Below are 25160 nucleotides of genomic sequence, written 5' to 3' on the forward strand. Positions count from 1 at the left end.
CCCGGTCACCTGGGAGGTGCCCACGGGAGGCGTTTCAGCAGGAAGAGAGGAGCGAGGGGACTTCACTGGCCGGAACCTCAGTGGGGCCGCAAGCTCAGCAGAAAGGGGCCCTGCGTGTGGGGCCTCGCCCCGAGGTGGACCCGTCCCCAGCCTGGCGCCTGACCGCCGGGCGCTCCTTCCTGCCTCAGGCAAGGGCAGCCTGGATGGGAGGCAGGCGGCCGCAGACACCCACCTGCAGGCCGGCCCTCGGCCTCCCAGAACAGTCAGCATCCTGAGACGCTCACGAGGCGCGGGCAGGGACACTGGTGGGATTTTATCTCCACTGTGGGAAACCATCCCAAGAACGTGCTACACGAACAAAGACGCTCCTGCCCACATTCTTCAGACACGCGGGGCGTGAATCTGAAGGGAAGGCGCAGGGTGTTGGCTCCGAGCCCCCCGGCTGACCCAGGGCACAGGGAGAACGCGCACCGCCAGGGCACCCAGAGCCTCTGCTGCGTCCACGCAGCGCCGCAGGGCGGGCAGCCCGGCGGGTGGAGCCAGAGCGGGAGCCCCGGGGCCTCGGGGGGCGGGGGGGGCGCACTCACCGTTGTCGAAGTCGATGTACTTGGTGATCTTGTGCCACGTGCGGTAGTAGAAGTGCCGCACCTGCTCCTTGTTCTTGACCATGCCGGCTGGCTTGCCCTTCTTCCGGTACTTGAGCGCGATGTTGTTCTGAATTGCCTCGAAGTCCTTCCCGTGCTGGAAGACCAACCCCCGGGACAAGCACGGGTTACAACCGGCTGTCTGCTCAGGGCCACACCCGCAGCACACGGAGGTTCCCAGGCTCGGGGTCAAATCGGAGCTGTCGCCGCCGCCGGCCTGCAGCACAGCCCCAGCCACGCGGGATCCGGGCCGCGTCTGTGACCTGCACCACGGCTCACAGCCACGCTGGATCCTTAACCCACAGAGTGAGGCCGGGGGGGAACCTGCATCCTCACGCATCGGGTTCTTAACCTACGGAGCCCAAGGGGAGCTCCAGGCAGCCTTCTGTGTGATGACGACACTTCCCGCAAAGGGAGAAAGGGGACCACTCTGGTCTGGCTCGTACTTGCGCGTGAACTTCGACCTGGCTTCCCCAACACCTTGGGTTTCAAGGAGAACCACGGATAAAGCAGCAAGAAAAACCCAGGGAGAGACCTGCCACAGCACGCGGACACCGACGGGGCAAGCACTCTGGGCGCAGGAGCAACAAGAAGCATGTCACCGGGACCAGGGGCTCCATCTCTAGAGGTCTTCAGAGGCTTGAAATGAGACACCTCCGTGAAGACACGTCAGAACACAACACAGGGTGGAGACGCACAGATGCTGAGCGTGCGTACCTGGCATCTTAAAATAAAACAACACATCAGCTCTTCAGAAAGAGCCTCGCCGATTCCAGCCTGTGGAAGCCATTCTCCAGCTGAACAGGGGCAGCAAACGCGAACGCCGATTCAGAGCACAGCGCAGGATACGCCCAGAAGACACCCGCGGGCCTTCCTTCAACCCTCCACCCAGAGGCTGAGGACATCTTCCACTTTCAGGACAGAATTTGTTTTAAGATGCCACGTGGAATTTATGATGCAGGGAAAAGAGTCGCCCTCACAGCTGCCACACGGAGAACCACCTACCGACACGGGCATGGGAAGCAAGCCAGTGAGAAGCACAGGGAAGAAGCACCGGGCGGCAACACACCCCAGTGGCAGTGAGCACCCGTGGCGGCCAGATCTGGGCTTCTAAATCCCACTTTCCAAAAGGACCCAGGCTCCTTGGGAAAACGGCCAATGCCAGGCCTGTGGGGCAGGGAAACACCAGTGAGTCTCATACATCTCGTAGTGCCAGAGCGTGAAGTGCTTCATGCTTAAAAGGAACATCTCAGAGAGAAGGACACAGGAGCCAGCTCGAAGAGGCTTCCAGGGGCCAAATCCAGAAAAACCTGGGCAACAAAATCACAATGATATGGAGTCCCTGCTGTCGCAGAGTGGGTTAAGGATCTGGCGATGGTGCAGCTGTGGTGTAGGTTGCAGCTGCAGCTCAGATTCGATCCCTGGCCCAGGAACTTCCACGTGCTGCACGCGCGGCCATTTAAAAAGAAAAATGACAAGCATATGAATATACGGTGACCCACAGACGAGAATAGGGAAATAACTCAGTTGGCCCATCAATGGAGGAGAGAGGACGCTGCCTTTCACGGCATTTCCAATTACTAAACACAGCAAGGAGAATGTGCAATCAGATGAGCGACCGCGCCTGGGCAAACGCCAGAGCTGGAAAGACAAGCCCAGGAGAGAATGCACGTCCCAGGTGGGGACTAGAACCTGGGCTTTGCGACTCCTGACCCCACGTCCCCACGTCTGAATGCTGGTGGCGCCGTTAGAAGCCGCCTTTGGGGGTCCCGCTCCTTGTGTGCTTGTTCTACCTCCCAGGAAGGACCGCTGCCCTTGGGGGACTCCTCTACGTCTCCAGCACTGCCCCGGTTCTAGACTTAGCCATGACCAGACAAACAAACGGTGGTGTCCACAGCAGCAACGGCGGAAAAGGCCAAGCAGAAAGGAAGAGGAAACTACACGGAGACGGGCGCCCACTTCCGAGACCGCCGGGAAAAGCAGCAGTGTCCACACCGCCGCCACCAGGAGGGCAGGAGGCACCGGCAGCGGGGGGAGGACGCTGGGAAAGTGCAGCCAAGAACACGGGAGGGGACATGGCAGAGCACAGCAGAGGTGAGGCCCCAGCACTGTCCCCTCGGGGAGAAAGAAGCACGCAGAAGATGCTGGCGGCAGGGTGGCGAGGCAGGAATCAGGGACTGCGCGGCAAAGAGGCAGACGTGGGGCGGGGGTGGGGAGCCGGCCATGGGCTTTGTGACGGGCAGCAGAGGTCGTCAAGGACCACGAGGCTGGCCCACGGGTTCATGCCACCACCTTCGCGCCAGCTCCCTGTCCTGGGGGCCATGACCTCTGCCCCTGGCCACAGGGAGGAGTCTGGGACTGAACCAGCCGAGCTGCGGGGAGCAGAGTGGGGAAGGCACTCTTGCCCTGGGGAGCACCTGAAGCAGGAGGGGACGAGCACAGAAACGTCGCCCCGACACACAGGGTGACGCTGTCAGAGTCCTGCATGCAGCTGGGCTCCCCCAGGGCAGTTATGGGAACGGCTCGGCCCCATCGCCACTTCCTGGGTGGACGCCGCCGAGGCTCCGGCGCTCATGGTCGTGTCGCCCCAGCAGACCAGCCGCCCATCCAGGCCCAACCAGAGTGGCCCCGCGCTCCGCCAGACACCCAGGAACGTGCCCATGAAGCATGCGCTGAGGGCACCCACACGCGTGCTCACACCCGCTGAGCTCTGTCAACAGTGCCAACAGTGGGAAGGAGTCATTGACCTGAACAGCGGTGGAGAATCGTGAAGCAAGGATTTCCAGAGACCCCGAGACACCTCGCCAGCAGAAAAGTTACAAGAAGGCCAGTCCAATGCGCTGACCCCGGAAGGAAAAAGGGAAGAATATGTCACTAGCTGGGAGCTGCACCCCGGCTTTACTTTTTCAGGGTGGCACCCATGGCACATGGAGGTTCCCAGGCTAGGGGTCGAATCAGAGCTGTAGCCGTCAGCTTCCACCACAGCCACAGCCACGCGGGATCTGAGCCGCGTCTGTGCCCTACCCCACAGCTCACGGCAACTCTGGATCCTTAACCCACTGAGCAAGGCCAGGGATCGAACTGCAACCTCGGGGTTCCTAGTCGGATTAGTTTCTGCTGCACCCTGATGCAAATTCCTCCACCCAAGCTTTTACACAACAACCACGCCCCCCGGGCACTGGGCATGCAAGCAGTCGGGCGGGCGCAGAGCCCACCTTCTCCCCAAGATGCAAGGGACACACCGAACCATGACTGCTTCCAGAAAGATCAGCGATGGCTACCAATTCCAAGAGCACTCCAGGAAGCATGGCCGGCGGGGCCTGGCCCACAGCCACAGCTCCCCAGGAGCAGCTCCCCTCTCTATCCTAGAGCCGACGCGACACAAGGACACACCTGGGCGTGTCTGAATGACTTCACCTCCATGGGGACAAGCCCCATGCGGACATGCCACTCTCTGCTCAGATGGGCGAGACCGGCGGCACCAACACGCCAGTCCTGTGGTAGAAAGGGCAGGGCCCAGCCAGACCCCGGGAGGGAGCAGGCCAGTCAGAGGGGCCTCCGCCCACACCGCGGGCCCCCTCCTGCTGGTTTCAGCCCCGAAGCCTCCTTCCCTCGGGAGCCTTGTTTCACAGGCGTGGCTACACCGGTCACCGCAGCTACTGCACCAGGAAAAGCATCAGGCTCGTGGACGGAAGAACCTGGTCCAAGGCTCCACCCCAAAGGGGCTGTCAAACACGCCGGAGCGCCCAGACGGCCGCGGAAGCACTGCTTACCGAGGGACCGGGAAGGAACTGCACGGTCAGCGATGCGAGGCTGACCAAGCAAAGCCCGGCCTGAGCGCAAACACTCAGGTGCCGAGGCCCCAGGCACAGTGAGAATGGCTGTGCGGTCACAGGCAGTGCACCTGTGAACCGGCCTGTCCACGCCTTCCAGTAAAACCTTATTTCCAAACGCGGGCAGCGAGCCTGGGCCTTCGCTGTCTCCGCCTGCAGAGGAGCACTCATAGGCTTGAAAAAACACTGGGCAAGAAGTGCCCATGCCGGCTTAGCAGTTAATGAACCCGACGAGTATCCACGAGGATGCGGGCTTGACGCCCGGCCTCACCCAGTGGGTTAAGGATCTGGCGTTGCCGTGAGCTGAGGTGTCGGTCGCAGATGCGGCTTGGATCCTGCGTGGCTGTGGTGTAGGCCGGCAGCTGCAGCTCTGATGCAATCCCCTAGCCTGGGAGCTCCCACACGCCACGGGTGCGGCCCTAAAAAGATAAGAAAATACACACACATACCAGGCAAAAAAACCAGGAAAGGTCATGAAATACGCACCTGCCAGGGCTGGCAAAGTGCGTTCAGCGTCACTATGGAGACCTGAACAAGCAAAACCTGGGAGGCAAAACCAGCCAGTTAGGAGCAGGGCTGGGTCACGGCCGGGGGACGGGACGGCTTTATGCGAAGGACTCTCCGCTGTCCCGGCAGCCCCGACGTGCCAGGGGTGTGCTGGCTGCTCTGACAGATATGGCAAGTGCCTCCTTGCCCCTGCCTCTCAGGGACACCCTCCCGAGTCGAGGGGGAGACCCGGGGAGGGGCACCACTGCCCGGCCAAGAAGGGGTTTGAGAAAACCCTGGGAGAGGAGGAAAAGCGGCAGACAAAGACCCTTCCTAGGAGCTCCCTGGTGGTCACTGGTGTGGCTCAAGGTGCCACTGTGACGTGGGTTTGATCCCAGCCCAAGGACTTTTGCAGGCCACGGGGGTGGCCAGAAGAAAGAAGAGCAGTGCAGAACGACACGTGCTAACGGCTGCCTCAGTGGGACGGGCTGACAGCCATGGGAGGAGGTCGGGCCCGCGGTCAGTGGGCAACGGGCCGCGAGGAGGCTGGCGCTGGGTGGGTCCCGCGGGCACTCACCTCGTACAGCCCCTCAAAGAAGGTGTTCTTGTCCTCGGTGCTCCACGACTCCCACTGCCGCCGCACCTTCTTGCCTTCCTCCTTCTCGCCGCCCGAAGACCCGAGGCTCCGGGAGGAGGTGCGGGAGCCCCCAGCGGAGGCAGGCGGCCCCCCAGACCCGTTCCCAGCTGAGGATGCACCGCCGTCAGCTCCTTCGGGAAAAAGGAGGATACGGTGATGTATCCTGGGGAGCAGTCCCGCCCGGGCCCCATGACAGCACGTCGGCCCTGGGGACCCAGCCCCAGCCACGGGCCACTCAGTAAGGGACACCATCCCGACTCGCCCGTGTCCCCAGGGAGGGGAGAAAGGGGCCGTGCCTGCCGAGCGCGGGACACAGCCCTCCGGAGGCACACGCTCCCTCTGCTCCTCGAGCCCAAGCCCCGCAGCACGTGCACAGCGCTGCTCTTTCTCGAAGGAGGTATGGGGCGAAATGATTATTTCTTTCCAGTAAATTTAACGTCAAACTCAAGAAGACATTTCACTGTGTGCAAGACACTGCCTCCTGCGAGATGTGATCACCACTTCAGAACACGGGTCCCAGGACACCTCAGCGGCTTCAAGGAGCCTTAAACTTTCTCTTGATCCATTTGCACCAGCAAAATCTGCTGTTCTGAGGGACCCACGACCCACGGCCGCTCTTGAAGCACCCATTCCTCAGCTCGAGATGAGCTGTGGAGGAGATCCGGCTGCGGTGCAATGGGATTGGCTGTGTCTTGGGAGCACTGGGTCCAGGTTCGATCCCCAACACAGCGGATGAAGGATCGGGCATTGCTGCAGCTATGGCTTAGGTCGTGACCGTGGCTCCGATTCGATCCCTGGCAGGGGAGCTCCGTGTGCTGCCGTGGGGCGGCCAAAAAAGAACAGCAACAACAAAGACGGGCCCTGAGAACCACCAAGGGGGGAGCACACGCAGTCCAGCTGGGGGCTTCCACGCCGGCCCTGGACACAGCTCGGGAGAGCAGAGGTGAAGGTGTCAGACACAGAAGGTCATGACCTGAGCCGATCCGGCCATCCCGCCCCGCCTCGAGGGAACAGGGAGGGAACAGGATGCCCAGGCAGCCAGAGATAAGCAGCCCGCCATGCACAGAACCGCAGGACTGTGACAGTGAGGGGTCCTCACCCCGAACGCAGGTGAAAAAAAGGATCGTGAAAGCGAGGTGTTCTGGAGTCCTCTGGCGGCTTATCAGGAAAGGGTCCGGGGTTGTCACAGTAGCAGCCCAGGCGGCTGCGGCAGCATGGGTGTGATCCCCGGCCCAGGGAACTTCCACATGCCACCAGTGCGGCCCAATGAAAGCAAAGTTTTAAAAGGCAAAAGTTGGAGTTCCCATCGTGGCGCCGTGGTTAACGAATCCGACTGGGAACCATTGGGTTGTGGGTTTGATCCCTGGCCTCGCTCAGTGGGTTAAGGATCCCGAGTTGCCATGAGCTGTGGTGTAGGGCACAGACGCGGCTCGGACCCTGTGTTGCTATGGCTGTGGTGTAGGCAGGCAGCTGCAGCTCTGATTCAACCCTGGCCTGGGGGAACTTCCATAAGCCACAGGGGTGGCCCTTAAAAAAAAAAAAAAAAAAAAGCTAAAGCAATGCAGATTATGGTAAAATATTTTCCTAATGAGCTAATCAGGAGCTTTGCCATCCACTTCCTGGTCCCATCTGGTTCCCACCCGCCCAGCAGCCAAGTGTAGGCTGGGGGCTGAGCATCACGAGAAAATAAAAATCCTGAGAAATAAAAGAAATGAAACCTAGAAGTCTGGAGTTCCCACCGTGGCTCAGCACTCAACGAACTCAACTAGGATCCATGAGGACACGAGTTCCATCCCTGGCCTCACTCAGTGGGTTAAGGATCCTGTGTTGCTGTGGCTGGGGTGTAGGCCGGCACCTGCAGCTCAGATTCAACCCCTGGCCTGGGAACCTCCATAAGCTGGGGGGGGCCCCTCAAAAGCAAAAAAAGAAAATTGAAATTAAATAAAAGCCCCAGTTCCTCAGTCCCACCCGTCACACAGCGTCTGCATGTAGCCAGTGGCTACTGTGCTAGACAACACAGGACTTTGCTCCCACTGCACAAAGCCCCGCGGGCCAGTGCAGAATCAGACACAGTCAAGCCTAAAGCCCCGCCCGTGGCAGCGGCTCCCTCCCTCCATCGGGCACAGCAGGAACGACACCAGCCCTGTGTGCTGCGGTGCAGGCTCCGCACATGACCCTCACCAGACCAGAGCAGACCAGACCGTGACCTCGTCCCTGAGCCTCCGCTTCCGCAATGGCTTCCACAGGTGTGGCAACCTGTGGCACGTCTTCAGGGATCGTCGGTCTCTCCCCGTTTTAGTAATTCAGTCAGAGAAGCTTTGTGGGCGCCAGGGTGCGTGTGCCATTTAAGACCGAGTCCCTGCGGTGCTGCGGTGGGTTGTGAATCCGACTATGGCAGCTCGGGTAGCTGCAAAGGCACAGGTTCGATCCCCGGCCGGATACAGTGGGTTAAAGGAGGCAGCGCTGCCTCAGCTGCAGCAGAGGCTGTCGCTGTGGCTTGGATTCAATCCCCGGCCCAGGAACTTCCGTGTGCCGAGGGCGCAGCCATTAAAAAACCAGTAAATGATAAACTGCACCGTCAAACACCCGAAGGCCTGGTGGATTCGGAGCCCCCAACTCCCGCTGTGCCCTCATCTGAGGCAGGGCTGCCTGACAACGGGCGTCAGTCAGAGTCGCTTTCAACCTCGGGTGAGCTCTCCTTTCCCAAAACAAGGGCCTCTTGCGAGCGCGCCTGCCCAGGCTTATTACCCTGGCGGCCCTCGAGAGGACGGCGCGTGCGTTGCTGAGAATCCCACGAGGCGGGCATCCTGCTGGCCAGCGAATGGCACCGGCTCAAGCGCTGCAGACCTGAGACAAGGAGACAAAGAGCTTCCATGCGAAGGAGACCAGCAGGGAAGTGTCTCGGAGCTGGAAGGGGCCCCAGGTGGACAGGACACCCCAAGCCAGCAACGTGAAGGACAGTACAACAGCCGATGCTGCGGACAACAGCAGCTCTGTGGGGGCGAGAGGCAGCGCCCCCTCCTCAGGCCAGAGGTCTACTGCAGAGACGCCCGGCCTCTCCGGCTCACAGGGGAAATTAAAGCCAAATGAGTGTTCAAAAGCGAGAACAGGGAGTTCCCTGGCGGCGCCACAGGTCAGGGATCTGGCATTGTCACCTCAGTGGCTGGGGTTTGATCCCTGGCCCGGGAACATCCACATGCTGTGGGCGTGGCCAGAAAAGAAAAACAGAAAGAAGACAAATCACCCTCACACCCCAGACCCAGGCGCCATCCTCCCAGAACGCATGACAGGGTGACGGCTGCCACCTGGGTCATGGCTGCGTCTATGTTCGTTACGCACAGAGCCACGAGAATCAGAGGCTGCAGGGCCCTCGATCCCAATGGCCCCTCAGTCCGTGACAGATGAGGAAACAGAGGGGCCACAGGCCAGTGAGCGGCAGGCAGCAGGACTCTGGAGGACGGGACCTCTAGAAACAAGACTCTGTAACTTAATTCGGCTGGACCTGGAAGACGCCGCCCCCCTCCCTGTCTCCACACAACGCCAGTCCTGGAGCTTTTCTCTGGATGTGGTGACCCTCCTTCCGAGGGTAACCATGAAACCCCAGGGTGGCAGGAAACGAGGCCAACTTGAGAGCTTCAGAAACGTCCATCCCGGCGGGAGAGGCCAGCGGGCCTCCCGACTTCACCCGCTGCCAGTCCAGCTGATGCAGGCGTCTTCGGGCCCGCCCGCCCCCCCAGAGGGCCCCTGGCATGTGAGCGCACAGGCTGAGATGGCACACACGCTGGCCCCACTCGTCACCCTTGGGTCACAGCACGCCGCCGTCGAAACAGGAAGTGCCAGGCCAAGGCTCCCGGAGGTGACACACGCCATCCGAGTCACACGCCGGAACCGCCAGATGTAGCTAAGGGGACACCCGCTCCAGCAGGACCACAGAGAGGGGAGGACATCAGCAAACCAATTCTGGTAAGAGTGTCGCCCGCCAGATGAACCCAGACGCCCCCGTCCGTCGTCAGCTGTGCCCGCTGCGGCTCGGTTCCACCGCAGGAGGCGACCCAGCCTCCCTCCCACACACTCCTCATCCAGCCCGTCTCGAAAGAGCCCCCGTCCTGGGTCCCGGGCTCCGCAGCGTCCTCCTCCGTGATCTGAAGCTGGCCTGGAAGCTCGTGGTCCCAGGACACGCCCAGCCCAGCGCAGCCAGGGCCTCCGGGCCCCCTCCACTCAGACCAGGGCCGGCCTCCTCCAAGGCGTCAGCCCACTGCTGCCAGTAAAGCGAAGGCGCTCTCCGTGAAATGAGGTGGAGGCTTCCAAATGGTTTTCCGCAGGAAATTCCAGACATCCCTGCTAAGCCATGAAGCCCTGGGAAGGTCTTCTCCTGGCATCTCGCATGCGGTCCTTGGTGCTAAGAGCCCCGCAGCTGCCTCACGGGATCAAGGCTCCGCCACAGCACCGACTCCAACACCGCTGGTCTTTCCACTTGGGACTTCGCTGTCTGCGCATTATCCAGGACAAAACGCAACGTCCCAGAGGAAATGAACATCCTCAGGCTCACGTGGAGGCTCAAGACAATTCCAGACGCTCAGGAGGCACCAGTCAATGAAGCATGACCTGAAGATGAGCTCGGCCGGCAAACCAAACTCATCCGCTGTCCACACTGCCTCCCCACGTCTCTGACGCGGAGCAAACGCCACCGGCACAGCTCTGAACTGAATGGCCCCCCAGAACCTCCGGGTCACAGGCGTATTCCTCCCGTCCGGCCCAGCTCCACGGTGGCGTCTTGGAAGCAGCCCTGACCGTGTGTGCACAGGGCTGCGGGTCAGGACCAGGACCAGGTGTCGTGGTCGGGAGCGTCCTGCCCTCCACGCGGCTCCAGACCTGGCTCGGCGGTGTTTCCTGGATGGGCCGTGGCATAGGCGCCTCTCCAGTCTCTGAGTTCTGGGTGATCAGGCACATCCCCTGGCCCCGGTGCCTGCAGAGCAAGGCCAACAGACCATGGCACAGAGGGGGAGCGGCGCCAGGCCAGCCACGCATGCCGGCTCCCCGTGCCCCGAGCAGAGCCCGGTGGAGAGAGGCGCGCCCAATTCCAGGCACCACCAGCCACAGGGGACCCAAGTCCGCCCTCGCCCCCCACAGTGGACGCCTCTGCCCCGAGTCAGGTGAGCGCGGCTGCAGCACCTGTTTGCAAAGTCGGAGACAGCCCTCTGCCCGCAGCAGCGGCTCTGGGTGGAAAAGCGAGGTCACCCAAGGGCTGGTGCGCCCTTCTTCCCGGCAGGACACCGTGGCCCAGAGGACGCCCACAGCAGGGCAAGCTAGCTCATGAGGCGCCTTTCAAAAACACCTAGAAGCTGCAGTTCCCGTCAGGACTTGGTGGAAACGAGTCTGACTGGCATCCATGAGGACACAGGGTCGATGCCCGGCCTTGCTGACTGGGTTAAGGATCCCGCGTTGCTGTGACTGTGGGGTAGGCCGGCAGCTGCAGCTCCAATTCGACCCCTAGCCTGGAAACCTCCCGATGCCATGGGTGCAGCCTGAAAAAGACAAAAAACAAACAAAAACACCTAGAAGCTACCGTCGGCCCAGAAAGGATGCAAAATACAGACTTTCTGTGCGCAGCTCACGGCCAGCTCAGCACACGCACGCGCGGTCACGCCAGGGACGTCACCCACAGCGGAGCCGGTGCATTTTCTGACTCTGCTCCCCTCCCCCCAAATTCTGACAAGGGCAAGCCCAGGACCCCTACCCTCCCCCCGCCTGGCCCGCCTGTAAGACTCCTGGCCTCACGCGTCCTCCCCACGAGAAGCACCGGGAGTCTGTGGGCCAGTCACTCCCTCAGGGCTTCACGCAGGGCTCCCCGTGGTGAGGCAGGCACCCGCGCTGCCCCCACTAAGAAGCACTCATTTGTCCACCACCGCCCAGATGGTGAACTGGCCAGACGAGGAAGGCCCCGGGAGCCCTGTCTCCCGGCCTGTGTTCTACAGGTTGCCAACTCAGCCTCGAGCGTGTCCCCGAGCAGCACAGCAGGGCCACTCTAGGCAGCACAGTCGGGCCAGAGGAGCATCTGTTGTGGCATCACGCAGATCCACTGGCTGCTGACCTGCAGCTGACCTTCTGGTCAAGTGGAGTGGGTTATTTAAACAGCAAACCTGTGTCTGCACCCACATAAATGCGAGGTAACAGAGACGCAAGATGCCTGGCACAGGAATGAGAAACCTGAGCTACCTTCCCTTGTTCAACTCAAAAAGAACTCGGGGAGTTCCCATCGTGGCTCAGCAGAACAGAACCCAACTAGTATCCATGAGAAGGTGGGGTCCACCACTGCCCGCTCAGTGAGTTAAGGATCCGGCGTTGCTGTGGCTGTGGTGTGGGCTGGCAGCTGTAGCTCTGATTCAACCCCTAGCCTGGAAACTTTCACATGCAGCAGCTGCAGCCCTAAAGAGCAAAAGAAAAAAAAGAATTTGGGAGTTCCCCAGGGGTTCCGCAGGTTAAGGATCCAGCACTGTCCCTACTGTGGCTCAGGTTACAGCTGTGTCTCAGGTGTAATCTATAGCCTGGAAACTTCTGCATGCTGCAGGTGTGGCCAAAAGAAAAAAAAAAATCCAAAAGAATTTGACTCAGCCCTGGACCACAAAAAGAATAATTTTTCACTTAAGTTGACAAGAGTTTATCATAAAGAAAGAAAATATAGTTGTGCGAAAAAAAAAACGAGAAGAAAGTCCTTCCCCCAAAAGCCTTTTCCTCCCAAACCTGCAGCAAAGTTCTCCAACCATTAGGATGGAGCCTGGAAGGCTCACCACTGGAGGTAAGACAAACGCTCCTCGAGGCATCTTTTTCAGAAGGCCACAGGCATGCTGTCGCATGGAGGCCAGGAGGAAGCAGCAGCTGCCCTGACCGTGCGGGGGGGGGGGGGGGGAACGGTTCCTGGGCGTGGTGAACAACAGCCGAGGGGGCCCCACTAGGAGGCCCAAGGCCAGGAGAGCGCCAGGTTCTGTGAAGCGAGGCCGCGTGCCTTCTGCACCTCTCCCGGACACCGTCCCGGGGCAGCCTCGTCGTTTGCATGGAGAACCAGCTGCTCTCGACAACAGGAAAATACACCCGCCACGAGAAGCACAAATTCTACCAAACCTCCACTCTACTAATGGAAAGTGGATTGCTGCTCCAAGCCACACCTTGGGCAAGAACCAAGAACAGATCTGAGGCCAGGCTGATCCAGGAACCCTTCTCCATCTGGGCCTGGCTCAACTGCAAACAGAAGCAAACCTACCCTTGCCCGACTGCCACGATTCTAACGGAAGTTTTAGCATCACGTCTGCTCATATACAGGTGGCCATGGACGGGGGCAGGTTCACACCAGCGCCTCGTTGCACCCCAGCAGCCGCACGTGGACAAAGTAGAGCGAGCCTGCGGCCCTCCTCTCAGAGCTGTGGATGCTGCTGCTCTGACGGAAAAGCAGGTGTGAGAGATCAAGTGAGCAGGCCGAGGTCAGAGGGCCAGGGGGAGCCGGGAACCCGCCTGGACTCCAGAGCCCGGCTTCCGAAACCACAAACCCTCGAAGGCACCCCAGGAGCTTACACGTGATGACCCAGACATATCTGCAACCAGGAGTAAAAAAACTATTTTTTACAAAACAAGTAGCGCCAGTAAAACAAAATAACACTTTCCCAAATGATCAGCAACTTTTGCACAAAATCAGCTTCCATAAGGCAAGTTTCAACTTCTTTTTTTTTTTTCCTTTTTAGGGACGCATCTGCAGCATATGGAAGCTCCCAGGCCAGGGGTTGAATGGGAGCTGCAGCAGCCGCCTACACCACAGCCGTAGCCACGCCAGATCTGAGCCTCGTCTTTGATCTACACTGCAGCTCACAGCAATGCCGGAGCCTTAACCTACTGAGCGGGGCCATGATCGAACCCGAGTCCTCATAGATGCTATATTCATTACCACTGTGCCACCACGGGAACTCCACGTTTTAGCTTCCGAAGCATACAAAATTACCTTATGCTTCCATCTTCAAGTAAGTATACTTACACCGAGAGTCATTACCCAAAAAATGAGGTGGGCCACGATTTCAGAGGCCAGTCCTGCTCGGCCAAAATGAGGCAGGAGTGGCATGCAGCACAGATCTCTGAAGTGGGCGCACCGCCTCACAATTATCAGGACCATCTAGTAAACTGAAACCGCCATTTGTCACGGAACTAAGTGATAGGTTTCTGCCTGTGACACTCACCAGAAAATGGTGTTATATTTGCTATCTATAAAAATGCTCCAACCCTGACCTGAAATGATGACCTGAAACTTGAAAAGGATGCTATGAACAGGTCACCCATCCAATTAAGAAAAAACAAAAAGGGTAAAATATAAGTAGACACAAGCAGACAACAATGGAAGACCACATCAGGAACAAAGCGGACACGTGGTTTTCTCGGCATTCTGGCAGGGACCCTTGTAAAGCCCCCAAATTCTCCGTGACCAGGACAAACATTGTAGACCGCAGCTCCTTTACCCCAGGCCACAGCCGCTCTCACCACGTCTTACACCAGGGGAGACGCCTTCCCGGCACCCAAGGAAATCTTGGCTCAACTACCAAAGGCCACGTCTTGATGCCCTTCATGTTTTTGAGCCCCGCGTGTGCACACACGTGCTGGGGGCGCGGAGCTCAAGTCAGACCCTTCAGCATCTACCCCTGGCTCCTTAGCGTTTCAGGAGCCCGTTCCTTCCTTCGCTGTGTTTCCACCAGCTGATGTCTGGGGAAGAGATACCGCAGCAGGTATTTCCTCTCCCCGATCCTCAACTGTTGTCTGCCTGGAAAGCAGCCTACCAGATAAATCATCAAGGATTCTTCCAGGGGAGACCCAGCTTTCGGGAATCCATGCATTGGCCCAGGGAGAGAACACTCATTTCCTCTCAACACAGTTGAAACACAGAAGGAAACGGCCTCTGTGGGGGAGGAAGGGGGCAGGTGCCCCTCCAAAGGGCCGCCCAGAGCCGGCGTGGGGGGACAAGCGCGGGGGCGGGGAGCGGGGTACACACCCTGCAAGGGGCCGGGGTCCCCTACCTTTGCCGCGGGGCGCTGAGCCGCCGGCGCCGCTGCTCCCCCCGGCGCAGGACGAGTCCTTCCTGAGCCTCTTGCTCTGCGGCCTCACGCTGGACCTGAGGAAGTGGTGCTGGTCCTGGGGGCCGGCGGGCGGGGGGGACGGGGCCTGCGGGCCGCCCGCCGGGGCCTGGGGGCCGTCGCCGCCGTCGCGGGGGGTCTTGCCGTCCCTCTTTGTGCCGCCGCCGTCCTCGGCCGCGTCCGCGCCGCCGGGCCCCTCTCCCTCCAGCGAGTCCTCATCGGCCGACCTCTTGCCCAGCCTCTTGAGCCCTTCCTCCCCGCCGGCGCTGTCTCCCAACTTCACTGTCATCCTGGCCGGGGAGGGGGACAGGGGCCCGGGTGAGGCGCGCGGCCCGCAGCCTGCGAAGTTTGGCCGCACGATCCCCTCTCAACATGGCCGCCGTTGTTTGTTCCAGTCCCTCCCGCGGCCCGCCCGCCGCGCCGCCCGGGGCCCGAGCCCGCCGCGGCCGCCCCCGGCCCCGGCCCGGCCCCCGCGCCCGGCGCCCCCGGGACGCCCCGGCCCGGGGCTCGGCGGCGGGCGACGGAGGCGGCGGCGGCGGGCTGCCGCGCCCGCACGGCCCTGCACGCGGCGCCCCGGCCCCGGGGTCGGGCCGGGGGGCCGGGGGCCGGGGGCGCCGGCGTCCCGGGGCCCTGAGCCACCTACCCGGCGGACCCGCGGCTCATGGCCTGCACGGCGGGCAGCCTGCGCAACGGCCTCGCTCCCCGCGCCGCCTGGGCCAGCCGGGCCTCGGCGCCCGCGCCCCGCGACCCCACCCGTCCCCGCCCCCCCCCCCCCCGCCCGCCCGAAACGCGCGGGGCTCCGGGCACCTGCCCTGCACGCCGGCCCCCAACGTTGGCCCCGGAGCGGGGTCGAGGGGCCCGGAACCAGCCGGGCAGAGGAGAGGCGCAGGCTCGCCTGCGTGCGCAGGGAACTCCATGGTGGCCCGCGGCTGTCGGTCCGCCTGCTTATCTTAAAACAGACATAAAGCATAATAAGCTCGGGGTTTCTGGGAATCTTGCTTCCAAGGGTGGGAGATGTATGCTGGGGGATTTATGAATGAAAACTGCTTTTGCAACAAAGGAGCCTGTTGCCCGGAGCTGGTTGGAGCCAGCCCTAAGAGGAACAGCACAGCTACAGCCCGGTCCAAATGAAAAAATGAACAGTAAGAATTGTGTTAAAAGTCCAGGTGACCATGGATAAAAATCGTGCCTTAACGCTGTTACTCTCTGCTGTGAGAAATGCCAGCAACAAAACGTGAGGACTCAAGAACAAGTGTCTGTGGCCCAAAAAAGCAAATCCGCTCACTTAATTCTGAGAGAGTCAGATACCATCAACACCCTAAGCCCACAAAAAGTAGCGTATACCTGCGAGGCAACAAGAATGAGAAATAGTGAAAGCCTCAACAGGTGTGGCTTCTAGGCCCCTGCTGCGTCTGACGTGCCCAAGGCAACTGCTGAGAATGGAAACATTCTCATTTAAAAGGAAAAGGGGAGCAGAGCCTCAAGGCCAACAATGAAATCCAGCAACAGAGGGAAGGGTCTTTCATAGAAACGTTTGGAAATGACTAAAATCACAGTGACACCTTCTCCTGCTCTAACCTACGCTGCCTCAAAACTATCGGAACGGTCTTCGTCTGTTGCAATTGATGTCATAAATCATCTGAATTCAGGGCAGTTTAAAACAAAGCAAAACCAAACCTCCCAAAGGCTAGAACCACACAAGACAGATACCCCAACTGAAAGAATCTCATTGCACAGGCTCTCTCACTAGTCACTTCTCAACCTACCCACGTCTACCTAAGAAACTTGAAAGTATCCTAAAGGGCCTTCCTCTGGGTTATAATGGGGACAACCCTACTTCCCAGAGCCAGCCAGGCAGGCCAGGTGCCGGGCAAAGCTTACACCCGCTACAAATAAACTCGCCCGTTTGCCAGGCTGAATATTAGAAGACACTAAACTGAATATAGAAGGACGTGGCTTTTCAGAATCAAAAGGATATTTCGGAGTTTTCCCCGAAGGGAAAAAGAAAACACGGAGATGGAATCCTCTTACCAAGTACCTCCAACGTTACTTCCTGACCGCGCACAGGGGTGGGATCACCTCAAGTCCAATGCCGGCTGGACACCATTTGTCGCATTTAGGGTAAGGAAAAGCAAAACCCTCCCTCTCTGGCTGATTTCTGACTACACACAAAGAGCGCTGTCAACGCAACGCTTCTGGGTCCGGGCCCATCCAAGCCGCCTCGACACAACACCGCGTGCGTAACCGCCGCCAGGGCGCAGGCCGCTTCTCCCGCAGCCCCGCTCCGGCTGGGAGCCTGACCTCGCCGTGACAGCCAGTAGGGACGGCCTAACCCTCCCGAGCCCCAGCCTCCGGTCACCTTTTTCATCAACGCCTCGCAGCAGCCTGGCTTCCCGGGCCCCCCGGGGGCCTCCCGGGCGCCCGCAGAACCGGCCGGGTCGGGCAGCTCCGGCCCCCGAGCGCCGACTGCTGAGAGGACGCGACGTCGGTGTGGTCCTGCCGCCTCGGAAGCAGTCGCCGAGTGGCACGCGACCCGGCACGTCCCCTCCACGGCCAGTGTGCGGCTGACGGGGCTGCGGGCGCTGGTGCTGCCACCGCTCAGCCTCCCCGAGGCCCGGCTCCCGGCGCACAGGAGCAGTTCCGGCTACGGCGGCCGGCGGAGTCCTCGGAGGCGACGCGCGGGGCGGGGCCGGGGCGGCGGGCGCGCGGGCCGGGGCGGGGCGACGCGCGCGAGGCCGAGCTCGTCGGTGTTTTCATCGGGCGCGCCCCCCCAGGGGCGCTCCCATTGGTCAGCAGCGGGCGCGCGCGCTCGCACGCACGGACGCTGGGCGGGGGCGGGGGGGCGGGCCTACGACGCGGGTAATGTTGTGACGCCAGCCTCGCGGCCGTGCGGGCTAGTACGTCTCTCAGGATTGGTGGACCCACAGCCAATAGAGTGAGAGCCCCGGCTGGGATTGGCCCCGGCCGTGTTGACGGATGCGTGAGAAGAAATCGCCGCCTCAACTCTTGAGTCTCGAATCCGGCGCGAAGCGGGTTTTTAACGAGAAACTGTGCGAGGGTAACTGAGGCAGACAAACACATCCTTTATTGGGTTGTGTGAGTACTTTTGAAGTTCTTAAGCGTGGCAGGTGGTGCTGCGCACTTGCGTTGTTTTCCTTCGCTTGAGGAATAAAGGAGTGCTTTATAAATTCTAGTACTTATGAAGGGAGGAAAAGTGGTTTTTAAGGGTACACATTTGCAGTATTACCTAAAGCAGAGTATAATGGCTGCAGGCAAAGTATTGTACTATCACTGTGTAGGGTGATAAATATCTCTCTACATCCCGATCATTTTATAATATATACACGTATCACAGTAACAGCCGATATACCGTAAACTTACACAATGTTATGTGTCCTATTTACTCAATAAAATTCTAGTTTCTGAAAAAGGGGTTGTTTAAAAAATAGAATCTTCCGGGAGTTCCCGTCGTGGCGCAGTGGTTAACAAATCCAACTAGGAACCATGAGGTTGCAGGTTCGGTCCCTGCCCTTGCTCAGTGGGTTAACGATCCGGCGTTGCCGTGAGCTGTGGTGTAGGTTGCAGACGCGGCTCGGATCCCGCGTTGCTGTGGCTCTGGCGTAGGCCGGGGGCTATAGCTCCGATTAGACCCCTAGCCTGGGAACCTCCATATGCCGCGGAAGCGGCCCAAAGAAATAGCAAAAAGACAAAAAAAAAAAAAAATAGAATCTTCCCTGTATGTGTTTGATTCAGCGCCTAGCTCTTCCGTTTAAGTAGTACCAACATTTACCTGTTTTGTTTTTGTTATTTGTTTACCAATTGGACCTCTTTTGTTTCGCTGTAGTACCTTTTTAAAATAAATGATAATTGCTTTTTTTTTCTCTTCCAAACTAGTTTAACCTACCAGCCCGTGAGAACAAGGCGGCACGTTGCTAACCCTTGGGGAATGCCGCCAGGGCTAGACAGCAGATAAGTTTCTAACCAGATGAACCCCTGTCGTTGGCTGTCACTTTCTTGCCAAAGGCGTCCATGAGGCCCACAAAGCATTGAACGCAGGTCCTGAGCTATAAACTTCAAAGAACTATGTTGAATCAACTGGTTTTTCTCAGAAATACTCTTGAAGGACCCCCTCCTTGTAACTAGACATAGCAGAGCCTAGCAAGCCGTCTGGGGGTCCAGGAGTCCTAGCAATAAGATGAGCCAGAGAGGAGAGACGCTTAAAGATGGCGTTCCGTTTCTTCCCCACAATCTCCCTGCTGCCTTCCTCCCCCTGACCGACTGACCTACGTGGCTGGGGAGATGTAACTACAAGAGTGGGTAGGCCAACGGGCCATGCATCCCCACCACACCAAAAAGAATTAATCGGCTTCCCGACTCTGCGCAGAAAGGCACATCCTGGTCCCTAGGCCTCCTCTGCGAGCTAGCGTCGTGGCCTCTTGGACCGAGGCTGCGAAAGGGCAACTCGTCCTGCGGCAGCGCGCGGCTCGCGGCTCGCGTATCGCGGGAGAAATCCTGCCCTGGGGCCGCACGAACATTCCCGATAGTCTTCGGCTCTTTCCGGCCTCTCGGGACGCTTCGGGCGGCCTCGGCCGCTCGCTCCCCTTCGGCGGTATCAGTGCTCGTCTGGCAGCCGTTGTCCCGGCAACGCGCGGTGGCGCTGCGGCCCAGCCAAGGTGAGTACCCGCCGGGAACCTGGGGCAGGGAAGTAGGGGCTCAGGGGTGGGGGCCGGGGCCCCGCAGGAGGAGGTCGGGGGACTCGGGAGGAGGGCGACGACTAGGCGGGGCCGGGGAGGGGCTCCGGAGGCCCGGGGCCTGGGAGGAGGGCGACATCGGGGCGCGCCGGACCCCTCCCCACGCCAGATTATTTTCATCCCAAATTCCGGTGCGGGCGGAACGCCGGAGCGGCCGGCGCAGGGTAAGGGCCGCCTTCCGCGCAGGCAGGTCCGAGTGAGGCCCGCGTGGCCTCGGGGGGCCCGGGGGAGCCGGCCCGGAGGGGAGGCGGCGGTTCCCGCGGCGCTCGCGGTGCGGCATATGGACGGGGAGGGAATGGGAAAACCCTCTTTCTGCGCTGCCAGCCCTGCGGCCCGGGGCACTGCACGGCCTAAACCGGCGAAGGAGGTCTTTCGTGCCCTCGGAGTGCAGTTGTGACCCCGCAGTGCCCGAGGCCGGGGAAAGGGGGTCCGGGCGGTGAGGCTTTCGGGGTGGCCCGTCGTGCCCTTCCACTAAGCTCCCTTTGCCTCAAAGCCTTTCCATCTCCCTCCTGCAGCATCTCCATCTCCAAGCAGTAATAAACTTAGTAGCGGGAGCCGCTCTGTTGAGAAACCTTAACAAGTTCCCTCCCAAAAGGTGGAGGCGTAAAGACGTTGCACGGGAGCTCCCGTGGCGGCTCAGCAGGTTAAGAACCCGACACAGTATCCATGAGGATGGGGGTTCGATCCCTGGCCCCACTCAGTGGGTTAAAGATCCTGCTTTGCGGTGAGCTGTGATGGAGGTCGCAGACGTGGCTCGGATTCCATGTGGCTGGCTGTGGCAGAAGCCAGCAGCTGCAGCTCCAGTTCCACCCTTAGCCTAGGAACTTCCACATGCCCCCCCACTCCTGGTGGACCTAAAAAGGGCGGGGGGAGATGGTGCAGGACTGGATGTGAGAGGAGCAAATTGGTGAGAACAAATAGAAATTTTTTCTTCATTTCCCCAAAGGTTATACGTGGACAAGTCATTTTGTGGTCTAGAGACCCTGATGTTGTTTTAAGGAAAGGAAGTGCACTTGTCTCTGCGCTGGAGCCAGTGGGGCACGATTTTATTCTTGGTCATCTCTCTTCCTTGTGTTTGCCTTGGTAACTTTTCTTCAGCATCATGCAGATAATTTTTTTTTTTTTGTCTTTTTGCTATTTCTTGGGCCGCTCCCGCGGCATATGGAGGTTCCCAGGCTAGGGGTCGAATCGGAGCTGTAGCTGCCGGCCTACGCCAGAGCCACAGCAACGCGGGATCCGAGCCGCGTCTGCAACCTACACCACAGCTCACGGCAACGCCGGATCGTTAGCCCACTGAGCAAGGGCAGAGACCGAACCTGCAACCTCATGGTTCCTAGTCAGATTCGTTAACCACTGCGCCATGATGGGAACTCCAGATGATATTTAATCACTGCTGAAAAATGTTAACACAGGTGAAAGGAATTATGAACCATCATACATTGTATAAAAATGGACTCATTCACCCTGGCCTTAACCCACCTTTTTTTTTTTTTTTTTTTTTTTTGCTTTTTAGGGCCACACCTGCAGCATGTGGAGGTTCCCAGGCTCGGGGTCTAATTGGAGCTACAGCTGCCGGCCTACACCACAGCTCACAGCAATGCCAGATCCTTAACCCACTGAGCGAGGCCAGGGATCAAACCCGCATCCTCATGGATCCTAGTCAGGTTCTTTAAACCCTGAGCCATCACGGGAACGCCTTAACCCACTTTTTACAAATAATAAAACAGCAAAAGCATCTTTCCTCGCTAATTAATATCTTTGTCAGGGATTCAAGTATTGGTCCCTGGTGACTACAAGACAGTGTTCCAGGTGTTGGGGGTGCCCCTGTGGCCCCCAGAGAATCTGGTAGGGACTGGAGGCTACGCAAACACACATTTACAATAAAGCTTAAATGCAGCAATGGAGAAATACCAGGTAGGAAACTATGCAGCACGCAGACCAGCCTAGAAGTCAAGTCCAAGGCCCTGGTGGCAAGAGGAAGCCTCCTGAGTACCCAGAGCAGGGCTGTGGGGAGAGCCTCTTGCAAGGCACCAGCAGGAAGACAGTAATTTAAAGATCTTCTGCTTATGACAAAGTGACTTTTGAAATAGACGAGGAAATCAGGCTCACTTTCTCCAGTGCTGTTAAAATTCTTTCTGCATCATCACAGCAAAGTGAACATACTACTCATCTTTCCAAGGCCTGTTTTCACAAATTAAACTTGTTAAATATGAATAAGAGTTTCCCACAGCCCAGAATTCACACCCTTGGTTGGCTGCAGCACATTGAAACTTACTTTGAAAGTTTTCTTTTTCTTTTTTTTTCTTTTTTTTTGTCTTTTTGCTTTTTCTAGGGCCACTCCCATGGCATATGGAGGTTCCCAGGCTAGGGGTCCAATAGGAGCTATAGCCACCAGCCTATGCCACAGCCACAGCAATGCAGGATCCAAGCCGAGTCTGCAACCTACACCACAGCTCACGGCCACGCCCGATCATTAACCCACGGACCAAGGCCAAGGATCAAACCCACAACCTCATGGTTCCTAGTTGGATTCGTTAACCACTGAGCCACGATGGGAACTCCACTTTGAAAGTTTTCTGGATCAGAGTTCCCATTGTGGCTCAGCGGAAACGAAGCTGACTAGGATCCATGAGGACGTAGGTTCAATCCCTGGCCTTGCTCAGTGGGTTAAGGATCTAGCGTTGCCGTGAGCTGTGGTGTAGGTCGAAGACCTGGCTCAGATCTGGTGTTGCTGTGGCTGTGGTGTAGGCCGGCAGCTACAGCTCTAATTCGACCCCTAGCTTGGGAACTTCTGCATACCATGGGTGCATCCCTAAAAAGAAAAAAAAGAGGGTAAGAAATGTGAGTGCCAGGTTGTTCTGCATATTTCTCTTTTGTGCAGCTTTTGCTTTTATTTTTATTTTTATTTGTGGCGGTGGGGGGGAGGCGGCATGGCTGCAGCATGTAGAAGTTCCTGGGCCAGGGATGAGACCTGAGCCGTAGCAGTGACCACGACTGAGTCCTTAACCTAGTAGGTCCCTGGGAAACTGCCAGTTCCCTGGATTGTCTCTTATGATTTGAAAATTTTGCTTAAAAGGAAGCTGTCGAGGCGCTCCTGTCATGGCACAGCAGAAACAAATCCAACTAAGAACCATGAGGTTGCAGGTTCGATCCCTGGCCTCGCTCAGTGGGTTAAGGAGCCGGCGTTGCCGTGAGCTGTGGTATGGGTGGCAGATGCAGCTTGGATCTGGCGTTACTGCTACTGTGGCTTAGGCTGACAGCTGTAGCTCTGATTTGACCTCTAGCCTGCGAACTTCCACCTGCCACGGATGGGGCCCTCAAAAGCAGGAAAAAAAGGCGGGGGACAGCTGTAGAAATATCAACAGTCCTCATTATGCTTCAGGGATAAAAATGACCAAGGGGCTTGTCCTTCCGGCTGCGCTGGCGAGTCTGTGTTGCTCTTCCCCGTTGGGCCTGCTCCCGGCCCTTGCTGCCGACTGCATGTTTCCCAGGCTTGAGACGCCGTCCGTGCTCCATGGCCTGCAGCCGCCCGCAGGGCCCCCGAGCGCGTGCCCTGTGTCTTAGGACTGCAGGCTCGGGGTCTTCTCCTTCCTCGATCTCTGTAGCGAAGGGCACGGCTGTTGTCGCCCTGCAGGTCTCATCATGCTGCTCTACTTTGACCACCGCGTGGAAGCCCCGGACGCAGCGGGGACCCCCTCCCATATCTGCTGGCACCCCGTTCATCCGTTCCTGGCTGTGGCTTCTGTCAACCCAGCCTTAGGAGGAACTGTGGACATATACCTGGAGCAGGTGAGTGTGGCGGGTGCCGCTCTGACCTCTGTACCTCTGCTCCCATCATGTGGGTGTGTGGGGGTGGGTGGGTGGGTGGGTGTGTATTCTCACCGAAGTCCAGGTTCCGAGCTTTATAAACGCCCTGTCATGTGAATAATCCTTTCACCCCTGCTGTTCAGTGTTGGGGGCGTGTTGAGGGATGCGTAAGACAGATTCCACGGCCCATTCACGGTCACCAACCAGAACTGGCCCCTCTCCAGCCTCCTGTTGACTCACATTGGCCATTTGAAAGTAGCTTCCTTAACAGATGACCTCAAATTGTGTGGCTTAAAACAGCAGAAATGTACCGTTCCCGTCGTGGCACAGCAGAAATGAATCCAACTAGGAGCCATGAGGCTTCGGGTTTGATCCCTGGCCTCGCTCAGTGGGTTAAGGATCCGGCATTGCCCTGAGCTGTGGTCTAGGTCGCAGTTGTGGCTTGGATCCCGCGTTGCTGTGGCTGTGGTGTAGGCCAGCAGCTTTAGTTCTGATTGGACCCCTAGCCTTGGAACCTCCATCTGCGCGGTACAGCCCTAAAAAGCAAAAAAAAAAAAAAAAAAACCATCAGAAGAGGACTCTCTCGTACTTCTGGAAGCCAGAAATCTCAAGCAAGGGGCTGGCAGGGCTCGCTCAAGTGGAGGATCTGTTCTGTGTTTATATCGGCTTCTGGTGCAGCCAGCGTCCTGTGTCCTTGGCTGGTCCCCATGTCACTGCAGTCTCCCCTCATCGTCACATGGCAAACTCCTCTGAGTGTCCATGTCCAGGCCTCTGTCCTCCTCTTAGAAGGACGCCAGGCATGTGGGACCAGCACCCACTCTAATGACCTCGTCTTAACTTGACCGCGGCACATGGAGGTTCCTAGGCCAGGAGTCGAATCGGAGCTGCAGCTGTCGGTCTCACCACAGCCACAGCAGCGCCAGATCCGAGCCACGTCTGCCACCTTTACTACAGCTCAGGGTGACACCAGATCCTTAACCCACCAAGCAAGGCCGGGAATCAAACCCACGTCCTCATGGATGCTAGTCAGGCTTGTTAGCCGCAGTCGTCCACAGGAGCACTGCAGGGAACTTGCCTGATAATAGCAATTTTAGATAAAAAAATTTTTAATTTAGAAAATTTAAAGCGTGCTTCCTGTTTGTCTAGTTGCCATCAGGAAAGCTTTAGGATGTAGGTGAGATTGCTGCAGACCCCAGGAGAAGTAAGAACAAACCGAGTTCATCTCTGGACACACACACGTTTATGCCCTAAACCTCCTTCCTTAAAAATGTCTAGAAGACACAAGCATATACAAGCATGTGCTCCATCCGCTGCCAGAGCAACGGCACCATCACAGAGCTTCTGGAAGACTCCCCCGTGTACGCACGAGAGCATGAGAGTCCAGAGGGCGAATCACATCATCGTATCATTCTGAAAATAGCTGTGGCCTCACAGACCCCAGAAAGGTTCCTGGGGTCACCTACCCACACTTGGGGGCCTCGGGTCAGCATGCTTCACCCACTGGCCCAACGCTTGTTTCTGCAGAGAAGGTTGTGTCCTAAGCTGGCCAGGTGGTCGCTGAGTGTTTACCTTAAACGGCACAGCTCAGGTGGGGCAAGACGGTTTCCATAAAAATTAACGGCGTATTGGAGTTCCCATCGTGGCTCAGCGGAAACCAGTCGGACTAGCATCCCTGAGGACGCGGGTTCCCATCATGGCCTTTCTCAGCAGGTTGAGGATCCGGCTGTGAGCTGGGATGTAGGTCGCAGACCTGGCTCAGATCTGGCCTTGCTGTGGCTGGTGGAGGCCGGCAGCTGCAGCTCTGATTCGACCCCTAGCCTGGGAAGCTCCGTATGCCGCGGGCATGGCCCTGAAAGATAAAACAACATCAACAGCCTGCTTCCTCACCCCGCAGCCCT

At 58.5% G+C, this 25160-nt stretch overlaps 2 protein-coding genes across 9 annotated transcripts in view; one reads left to right on the forward strand and one right to left on the reverse strand.

Moving 5' to 3' along the window:
- The window catches only part of CRAMP1 (cramped chromatin regulator homolog 1), a 48002-nt gene extending 32571 nt beyond the window's left edge, over positions 1 to 15431 (reverse strand). Inside the window, exons 1-5 of one of the 5 annotated variants that reach the window (XM_047780972.1) lie at positions 15348 to 15431; positions 14648 to 14994; positions 5541 to 5731; positions 4964 to 5020; positions 588 to 741 (exon numbers count right to left, since the gene is read on the reverse strand). In XM_047780972.1, the coding sequence (XP_047636928.1) occupies positions 588 to 741; positions 4964 to 5020; positions 5541 to 5731; positions 14648 to 14994; positions 15348 to 15367 (769 nt within the window). In that variant the 5' untranslated portion in view covers positions 15368 to 15431. Of the gene's footprint in view, positions 1 to 232; positions 400 to 587; positions 742 to 4963; positions 5021 to 5540; positions 5732 to 14647; positions 14995 to 15347 lie in introns of those variants that run through there. The other 4 variants (XM_047780974.1, XM_047780973.1, XM_047780975.1 and 1 more) reach the window with 4 other exon arrangements.
- A 2293-nt stretch (positions 15432 to 17724) lies between these two features.
- The window catches only part of IFT140 (intraflagellar transport 140), a 63838-nt gene continuing 56402 nt past the window's right edge, over positions 17725 to 25160 (forward strand). Inside the window, exons 1-3 of one of the 4 annotated variants that reach the window (XR_007135013.1) lie at positions 17725 to 17800; positions 18599 to 19377; positions 23090 to 23244. Coding sequence is in view for 3 of the 4 variants with exons in the window: in XM_047780979.1 (XP_047636935.1) it covers positions 23098 to 23244 (147 nt within the window). In the remaining variant the exon portion in view is untranslated. Of the gene's footprint in view, positions 17801 to 18598; positions 19378 to 23089; positions 23245 to 25160 lie in introns of those variants that run through there. The other 3 variants (XM_047780979.1, XM_047780977.1, XM_047780978.1) reach the window with 3 other exon arrangements.

Source organism: Phacochoerus africanus, chromosome 5 (genome assembly GCF_016906955.1).
Source record: "Phacochoerus africanus isolate WHEZ1 chromosome 5, ROS_Pafr_v1, whole genome shotgun sequence".
NCBI lineage: Eukaryota > Metazoa > Chordata > Mammalia > Artiodactyla > Suidae > Phacochoerus > Phacochoerus africanus.